General features: G+C 37.0%; 1 protein-coding gene across 1 annotated transcript; it reads right to left on the bottom strand.

Moving 5' to 3' along the window:
• Positions 1 to 3,926: 3,926 nt before the first annotated feature.
• HESX1 (HESX homeobox 1) lies at positions 3,927 to 6,186 on the bottom strand. Its single transcript, XM_047712091.1, has 4 exons — positions 5,953 to 6,186; positions 5,139 to 5,338; positions 4,756 to 4,857; positions 3,927 to 4,659 (listed from the first exon to the last, which is right to left on the bottom strand). Exons 1-4 carry the CDS (start codon positions 6,173 to 6,175, stop codon positions 4,561 to 4,563), a joined length of 624 nt encoding a protein of 207 aa, XP_047568047.1. The 5' UTR covers positions 6,176 to 6,186; the 3' UTR covers positions 3,927 to 4,560.
• Between the last annotated feature and the right edge of the window lie 3,820 nt (positions 6,187 to 10,006).

The raw sequence follows: 10,006 nt of genomic DNA, 5'->3' as shown, positions 1-10,006 counted from the left end.
GCTCATGGCAGACATTGGACAAATATTTGTTGAATAACTGTTAAACAGTTCAACCGTTTCCCTCCACCATATGGTGAGCTCCTAGAGACCAATAACTGTTTTCACTTGTCCTCTGACTGCTGATTGAGAACCCACTATACGTCACATGTTGTTCCAGACATGACAACACTGTTCCAGGCAACTTTCTTTACTTCTTCTATATTCCCCAGCACATTCTTATCTTAAGAGTGAACATTTCCTGAGTGTTTTATATGTGCCAGGCATTAGTCTAAGCTTCATCCATTATCTCATTTCGGTCCCCCAATGATTCTGTGAAATAGATCCTTTTTTATCCCCATTTTATAGATGAGGAAACCAAGGCTCAAAAAGGTTGAATAACTGGCCCTGGGTAAAATACCTATTGGTGACCAGGTGACCAGGTGACCAGATTCTAGCTCAGTCTCTGGACTACATTGCTAAGCTGCTTCCATTGAGGAACTTTTGACTGATGACTTGACTGAACTCAAGAGCTCAAGTGGCTCCACACACCAACAGATAGGGGTTGTGCCCTGTAACATCAGTGTTAGGCAGTTTCTTGACCAACACCAGATATAACAGGTGCATGGTTCTTTGCGTGCTTACAATGTGGTAAGTAGGACATAAACTATGGTATCATTTGCTTCACTGAAATCACCCACTCATAAAAGGAGATGCCCAGTGGACCATCCAAAGATGCCTGGAAGAAGAGAATGGACATGAAATCCCTAAATGTTGGGTACTCTTTACTGGACAGAAGGTAAGCAATAAACTATTTAGGCTGGAGGTTCATTTGTGGGATTCCATAATGCCTGTTGACACCAACAAGTTTCCCAAGGCATTTGCTGAGGAAAAGGAAAAGGATGGGAATAAGAAATCAAGAGAGAGGAAAGTGGGAAGCAGGAGTGAGTCTACTGAGATGTGGAGTGGTGGGAGCCACCCAGAGCTGCCTTGGCTGCTCGGCAACTGGACTGCTGCCCAAGCAGGAGACAGAACATTGAAAATGAGCTTTACATTTAGCCGAAGGTACAAAGAGGTTTTTAGTCTCATGGGGCTCAGTGAAATGAAGATAGCAAGTTGCGTGTCGTACTTTGTTTTGCGTTCCACATCAAGTAAAAGGACTAGCACCCAGCTCCCTGCCTTTAGAAGTAAAAACAAGGGCTAGATTGATGCTCTGTGTTGGGTTCTGTAATGGGGGATTTATGCTATTTGTGTGATGTGTGATAAGATGCAGGGAGTGAAAGCAGCTATTAACACTGATTAACTCAAAAGTTGACCACCAGCACACACAGCCATTGTTTCCACCAGCACTCTCTAGCCATGGGCTTTGTCTGGCTGGCTTCCCAAGAGACAAATGCCATGACAGGAGACCAAATAACCTTGTTTAGGCAATGGTCAGATAATAGAGACGCTCTAGGTATTAGCCTGACTGCATTAGTTTGATTTGTTACTACTGTTCACCTTGTCCTGGGCATTAATGGAGACAAAGGCTTGGAATTACCAGGAGCAGAGATAAGCTGTGGATTAGAGCCCGTGTGTTTTGAGGGAAAGATAATTTTATCTTGGGTTTTCATTTCCATTTCCATCTTGTTTAATTTTTCCTCAGTTAAAGTTCACTTTTCCCCCCTGAATATCATTATATTCACTACAAATTACTAGCAATTGTAATTGCTAAAAAAAAGTTGCTGACATTATTTCCTTTAACAAGATCAGCCTCTATCTTTCAAGTTTTGGAAATGATTTTGGGGGAAATACGCTAATGATCTTATATATTATCCTGTTTCTTGAATATGCTTATATATTACAGAGTCACCTTATAATATTTAATGATGTTAGGTTGAAAATATAAAAGAATGTGCATACTACATTCATAGTTGCTTCTTTAATATCGCAAGTTCTAGTATTAATTAATTTTTCTCTGACTTCCAAATGTTATTTGTTATAGGTGTATCATTGCCATTATAAATGATTTCAGTTAGAAATATGTAACCTCAGTTGTAAACACAACTTATTTCAATTATAGATAAAACTGGATTTTAGATTCCCATCAATCAGTTATGTTAAAGTGTCACTGGAAAATACTGAGATAATGATATTCTAGAATTTCTAGGCTTCTTTCCTCCCCATACTTTTTATAGGTATGATCAGTTTTTATAACTAAAAACCAAATTTAAGTGCATTACTAATTGTTGATCAGTGTTAGTAATGTTTCATTTTTTTCCCAAAGGCTATCATCTTATACAGAATCCTCCCATTCCTCAGAAATTTAGAGGTTAGGTTTCATTTCATTCTAGGTTAGGTTTAATTAAATTCTAGATAAATTAAAATCTAGATATGATTACTGTCTGAAAAATCTAAATAGTTTGTTATGTGCAGGACTTAAAATCCTATCCTAAACTAACCAAACATTAGAAAGGAAATAGAGCTAGATGTCTGACATGGCAAGATGTCAAAAAGATGCACAGAATGTCAAATGTGATGACATTTAAGAAAATAACAACATTAGGGGTGCCTAGGTAGCTCAGTTCATTAAGTGTCTGCCTTCGGCTTGGGTCATGATTCCAGGGTCCTGGAATAAGCCCCACATGGGTTTCCCTGCTTCGTGGGGAGACTGCTTCTCCCTCTCCCCCTGCAGCTCCCCCTTTTGTCCTCTGTTTCTATCAAATGAATAAATAAAATTAAAAAAAACAAATATATACACATGTGTGTATATATGTATACACATGTACATGCTTTCATATACAAAATATCAATAAAAATGCTTGATGATGGTTATCTGTGAAAGATGAGATTTGCGAGAGATTTGCCTCTATCATTGCCTCTATCTTTATACTACTTGAATTGTTTGCAATATGTAAATATGACCTTCGAGATAAAAATAAAAGACTGTTGGGAAAAAGCCTATCCATTGCATGATACTTTCCCCTCCAACCGGCTCTTGGTGACTTCCAGTCCTCCAACTTTACGTTACTTCACTCACCTAATGAAGAGCAGAGAAAGCTCCTGGTAGACAGATTTTTACTCACATATTTCATAAACAGTGTTTCAAATTTTCTATCAGTGAAAGCAGCTCTTTATATTGGAAAAAATGGCCCAGTCTGATAGTTGACTTCCTCGGAAAACACTTAGTGACTCTGGTTTTCCAGTTGCTGCCCTGCTGTCTTTCTTTTCCTCCTCTCTCTCCATCTTGGCAACCGTGAGACAGAATACAACCAGTCGATTGCTGACCAGCAGTTGGGACAGAGCTCTCTCTATCCCTAAATGATTTTTAAAAGCTCTAAAATCTGAGTCACCTCACTTTTCCTCAGTGATAACATGCAAACTCCCTCTCCTCTTTCTCATACAAACAAGTAAACAAAAATGTGTCTAGTGGGTAGACACTCAATAATTCCACAAGAACATTCCACGGGGAGAGAAGAGGACAGAGGAGCAGTTAAGATGAAGGGAAGGGAGAATTCAACTCAATGAGCGCAGCTGAAATACAGTTTCCAGGAGACCAAGTCAAAGTCCTCAAGCAAACATTTCAAAAAGAACAGCCACTTGGGTCTTCCACTAATTAACTAGAAAACAAATACCCAGACATCCAGTGGTAGGATTTCCTTCTTGTGATGCATCTTACCTGTTCCCATCTTTAACAGGCAAGTACAATGGCAAATGCAGGGAAAATAGATACTTTTTTTCCCAAACAAGTGCCCTGATTATTTCCAGCAACAACGTCCTAGTGCATACAAAGGGCAGTTCAGTTACTCCACCTTCTCTCTCAATGATTTATTATAATAAAAAATACGCTGTTGAGTAGAAATCACTAAACTAGAAACAGATACAAGCCAGATGATCATTATTACTTTAATGAATGAAAGTAAAACACAACATTAAATAACTAGGAAAATATTTTAAAATTTTTCATTTATTTCCAGTTAGAATCTTTTTACAATGTATTTATGAATATGACGACTGATACCTTTCTATCTCTACCTCCCCATAATGATTTTGCTTAAAAAAAAAAAACAACAACTTGAAACTGGCATGCTAGAAGGATTTGTATTGATAGATGGTGAGAAATTTTTGCTGCTTTATGCCAGAAATCAAGAGAAACTAATAATCCCGTTTCAAAATGCACTTGAAGAAAAGTAATTGAAACAGATCATATCTTTGTGCCATTCTTCAGATTATTTTACTTGAATTATTTTGTAAATTGAATCCAGCTTGTGGAATCACCTAGTCATGTGTTTGCTGATTTTACCGAACTAATTTATTAGATTAAATTTGCTTAACATTTATTAGATTAAATTCACTTAAAAAATAGCTGGCTTTTTCTGAAAATTTTATTAAAATATATAGGAAAGGGCTTTATTGTAACTAAAAGTGCCCAAGTATAATAGGTACAATGTTATAACAGTAAATATTTACAATATATTTTAGGGAAAAAATGACAACACTCAGATTAAATGCAGAAAAGAAAACATCACATTTTTAACACTTGATATTTCCATTGATTCTTCATGTTCTGCAATTGTAAGAAAACTCACATGTTTAGTTTTCTATCTATTCCAGGAGATTCGTGTTGAAATTTTTTTTCGCCATTAGGAACTGTGATTCTCTATGGGACCTTTTTAGCTTTGCACGCCGATTTTGGAACCAGATCTAAAATTAAGGAAAAATACCACAGATCTCAGAAACATTATTTTATTATTATTAACGTTTCAATCATAACAAGTAACAACTAAATTTGAAAATTACCTGGATTCTATCTTCCTCTAGATTCAATTTTTGAGCTAAGTCTTCTCTGATGTCAATGCCAGGATAGCAGTTAACTCTAAAGACATTTTCCAACACTTCAATCTAAGAAAAAGGAAATAGTAATATAAAATGTTGATATTTGGTATGTTATCATAAAATGGACTTCATATCACAAAACAACTGCATTTAAATCTTAGGCAATTAATGTATATCTTTTTTTTAAAAATGACTATCCAGAAACTGTTTAAAAACAACTCCAGAAAGTCATTGTTTCATAACAAGGCTTCCAAACTGAGATCCCAAAGTGATTGGGTTTTTGCTCAATAGGGTGTCAGTTAAAGCCTTTTTATATTATCATTACTAGTTGAAAAAAAACTTCCCACCTGGTTTTGAGTAAAAGCAGTTCTGGGTCTCCGGCCTCGATACCAACTCAGCTCTCTTTTCAACGACAGTCTTTCTGAGGATGAAAAGTAATTTTCGTATTTCAAAAATTTTTCTTCTGGCACTGGGTGATCCACAGTATGAGGGAAGGGTATCCCATTGGGAAGGCTTGGGATATGCACACGTAGGTTAACATCTTTCCCTAAAAACAGAAAAATAATTAGAAAACCCCTGCAATGAAGAAATAAATTAGTTCCTGAGACTGTTGAAAAACAACAACAACAACAACAACAACAGAAAAATATATTCCATCTTAGATGTTCAATCCTGTATTCCACCAAGTTCTAGAAGAAGTAATATCAGGAACTTGCCTTTAATTTTCCAAGTGGAATTCTGTGTTTTACAAGAGAACCGACTTCCCATCAACCAAAAACTAAGAAGCAAACAAAAATAAAGATCCTGCCTTGGTGCTAAAGAACATTTTGGTTTCTGATTTTTTCAGTGAAAAAATTTAATTTTTTTTTATTTTTCACTGAAAACATAGAATATCTGATGTGTGAAATAAAAGACCTTATGAAATAAATGCAGGTTCTTGGCATTTCTTGTGAATGAACTTTACCCACTTGGATCTAAGGCTGATTATTCTTTTTGTCTCCTATAGAACTCAGCTGGAGGCATTCAAAGTCCTCATCCTGGAGTTATGTAATTCGATGAAATTGTAGTTTTTCTCCAACTCTGTGTTTTATGGAATAAAGACCAAAATAAACGCTGCAGACGAAAACAACAAAGAATTTTAAAAACCAAGCGGTCGCGTACCTGAGGAGCCGCAGGTGTCGGCCCAGGGCCTGTGGGGTTTCATTGAAGGAACACAGTCTTTCTTCTGGTCCAGTCCTAGAATGCTCTCAATGGAAAAGGAGCAGGGCGAGGGTTTGCTTTCCCCAAGCTGAGCACCTTCCGGAAGACTGGGAGCCATCCTCAAGTGGGTTGCCCGAAACGACAGCTCTGGCCTCTCCCTGCCTCTTGGCTGGCTCTGCCCCATGTGTACAGGGCTGGGATCTTCCTGCAGTTCACCTTATGGCTCCGCAGACAAGGGGGCTGGATTTAGAACGTCACTAATTAAAATCCTGTCTTAGAAAGTTTTAGCATGTCAATGAACACTCACCCAGCCAGCAGCTTGAGGAGTTAATTGTTTATTTGTTTGCAAGTAATTAGCAACTAATGGCTACACCAGGGGGGCCACCTATAGGGACAAAAAGTGTTATCTCTCCTAAGCAGAACACAGACTTAACTTTCTCGAAAGAAGTGATGCACAAACTAGCACTCTTCTTTTATTTGAAATCATTAATGTATAAAATCATGCCTTTTATTCTGAAGTTTATACTTTCATGGACTCCAGTTACCTAAACATAGGAGAGCAGTCAAGTAATAAATAATCTAATTTAAGTGAATTTTCTTCCAAGGAAATTGGAAAAAATAATAATCTCTTAATGCTATTACGGTAATTCTGATGAAAAATGCCTGTTTTTCATATGCATATGTAATAGTGAATGTTGTCAATGAAAACACAATAGTATTTGGAGTGCAGCATACTGGAAAAGGTTGGCAATGTTATTAACACTGAGTGTAATTGTCTTCCAAGTGCCCGGATTAATTCATAAGGAACAGTTGCACCAAGTATTTTAAATAATTAATGAGCTAATTCCATTCTCTCATCTTTCCTTTTAAAAATGAGAGAGATACAAGTTTATATGAAGATCAGATGTAACCACCATCAAGCAACTTAAAAACATGACTCTTCAAACTAAAGGGAAGAATTTGTCTTCCTACCACAGTTATTTCAAAGAAAAGAGCATGATTTACTGTGTTTTCTAAAGAAGAATTTCCCTCTGTGGATTTTTTAAGGGGCTGGGAAGTTTTCATGAAGACAATAAGATTTGTGAAAAATAACCAAGAACCGAGTATTTTCATTTCATCATCCTAAGAAAATTTGAAAGTAAGAGAGAAAGGTAGCTGCTAATTGGGAAAATTTTGAAGTAGGCACTCCCTCAAAACGTGTGGTACTTTTACTGCTGTTGTACTCTGTTGCCTCCCTTTTTCCAGTACTTTCCTGATGATAAATTTAAGAGCTCAGCTTCCTCCAGTATTTAAACAGCTACCAGATTTTTCTTCAGGAAGAGGAAAAGTAGTCTCCACTTACAGAGAAAAAAGCCTCTACAGAACGGAGCTCAACTTCATCCCATTTTGTCCTATCATGATGTCACAGATATTAATCTAAATTCCTCCTTTAAGCAACCTCTAGAATGAACAAAGGATTCACATACAAAACACCAACGGGCACACAGAAGGATGGGTGTGTAAACAGAGTTGTAAAGTCATTCTGAGAATGAACAAACTAGTAAATATTTATGCCCCATGGAGGCTTTGTCTCTAGTGTCTTGGAATGTAGACTGTGCAAAGAGGGGGTGAACTTACCCTGGCAAGACTTGGAGGAAGAGCGAGAATTCAAGACCTTCCCAGATTCCTTTCTCTCTTTTGAGACATTCATTCATTCATCCATTCATTCCACTATTGGTTGAGCATCTACTCAGTACCAGAAATAACAGAATAGGATCCTTGCCTTCATGACACTCAAATGGTATGGGGTGAGGTGGGGGTGGGGAGCAAACAATAATTATGAGTAATTATAAGTGAGTAAATTATCTCATATGTTAACTCGAGAGAAGAATGGAAAAAAGGAAATAGGTGAGCCAGGTAAGCTGGCTCGGGAGGTGGAGATCCTGATATCCTTACCCCCACAGATCAGTGCCCTCAAGGCACAGGTGACAATGATGCTACAGCACATGCCAGCACAAATCTAGTCCCAGATTTCTTCTTGATCACCAAGGACATTGCAATATCTTTACTCTGTCTGAGTTGACTTTATCTGGACTTACACAATACCATTTTATACGTAGATGGTAGATGAAAATAAAACGTAGGAAAGAATTTCCCTAAAAATGCCAGGAAACATTTTCTCATATATTCATTCAACAAAATTTTATAGAGCACTTAGTATGTGCCACACACCGTTCTAGGTGCTAGATCTCAGTAATGAACACGGTCACTTCAGAGTGATAAATTCACTAAGTGGAATGAACAAAATTTCAACCTCTCCCGTTTACTGCCTTTTGCCTTTTTACATTATGTATCTGTTTATGATGTTTGTTTTTTATTGTCTGTTTTCAATCTCCAGGATTTTTGTCTGTTTTGTTCACTCCCTGGCATCCAAAAACAGTGGTTGGCTCATACTGGATGAAAGAATCTTATCGCTTCTTTTATATTCCTTCAAGTAAGGTTGGGGATTGATTTCTTCACACGTTTATTGGCCAATATGTGTTCCATCTTTTGTGAGATGATGGTTTATGTCTGTCTTAGTTTGTTCAGGATGCTCTAACAATATACCACAGAGTGAGTGGCTGGTAAACAAGAGAAACTTATTTCTCACAGTTCTAGAGGCTGGAAGTCTGTCATCAGGGCGCTGGCATGGTTGGGTGAGGGCTCTCTTCCAGGTGGCAGATTTCTCCTTATCTTTTGTGGCAGAAGGAGCTAGGGAACTCCCCAGGATCTCTTATAAGACACTAATCCCATTCATGGGGGCTCCACTCTTATGACCTAATCACCTCCCAGAGGCCTTCACCTCCTGATACCATCACATAGGGTATTAGGAATGCAACATATGAATTTTGGCGGGACACACGCATTCAGACCGTAGCATGTGCTTAGCCCATTTTTTTATTAGGGTATTTTGTTGTTCTTGTTTCTTTTTTCACTTTCTTTTTCTTTTTTTTTTTAGAAAGAGAAAGTGTGTGCACGCATGTGCAAGTGAAGGGGAGGAGGGGCAGAAGGAGAGGGAGAGAGAACCTTAAGTATGCTCCATGCCCAGTGTGGAGCCAGAGCCCTACCCAGGGCTCGATCTTACTATCCTGAGATCATGAATCAAAAATCAAGAATCGCACACTTAACCGACTGAGCCACTCCGATGACCCTTATTGTTGTTTCTTTAAGAATAAGAGTTTTTCATATTGGGTGTAGAGATTACTTAAGTAAATGTACTAAATAAATAAATAAATAAATGTTGACAATTTTTATAGATGCCCTCTATCAGCTTCCTCTATCAGAAGTTTCTTCTATACCTAATTTGCCAATTTTGTTGGGTCATGAATGAGTATTTTTCTGCCTCTGTTAGAGTGATCACATGACTTTCTTCTTTTTTTTTTCTATTAATGATGAATTACATTGATATTTGAATGTTAAGCAATCCTTTTCTTTCTGAGAAAAGCCTCACTTAGTCATAAGGTATTATCATTTTTTGTATGTTTCTATATTCCATATGCTAGTATCTTAAGGTTTTTTTTTTCTATCGTATCTTCTATTTCTCCAGTAATTTCAATTACACACATGCTAGATTTTTTTATATTGTCCCAGAGGTTACTGAGGCTCTGTTAATTTTATTTTTAATGCTTTTTTCCTGTGTGTTCTTCAGCTCAGATAATATTCATTGATACACCTTCAAGTTCACTGACTATTCTGTCATCTCCCATATACTATTAAGCCCAAATATTTCTGATATTTTATTTTTCAGTAATAGAAGTTACATTCGGTTCTCTTTTTAGTTATTGTTTTTCCAATGATGCATATGGTCTGTACCTTCATTATGAGCATATTTTTATTTATGTCCTTAAGTATATTTATACTAACTGCTTTCAAAACTTGTCAGCTAATTCTAACATCTGTATCACATTTTCTTTGAATATGGGACAAGTTGTCCAGGTTCTTCATATACCTAACAATTTTGAGTTATATCCTGGACACTGTAAATGATATCTATAGT

Source organism: Lutra lutra, chromosome 1 (genome assembly GCF_902655055.1).
Source record: "Lutra lutra chromosome 1, mLutLut1.2, whole genome shotgun sequence".
In the NCBI taxonomy this organism is placed as follows: domain Eukaryota; kingdom Metazoa; phylum Chordata; class Mammalia; order Carnivora; family Mustelidae; genus Lutra; species Lutra lutra.
Note: the sequence above shows the minus strand (reverse complement) of the source record. Positions and strands in the feature narration are given on the sequence as shown.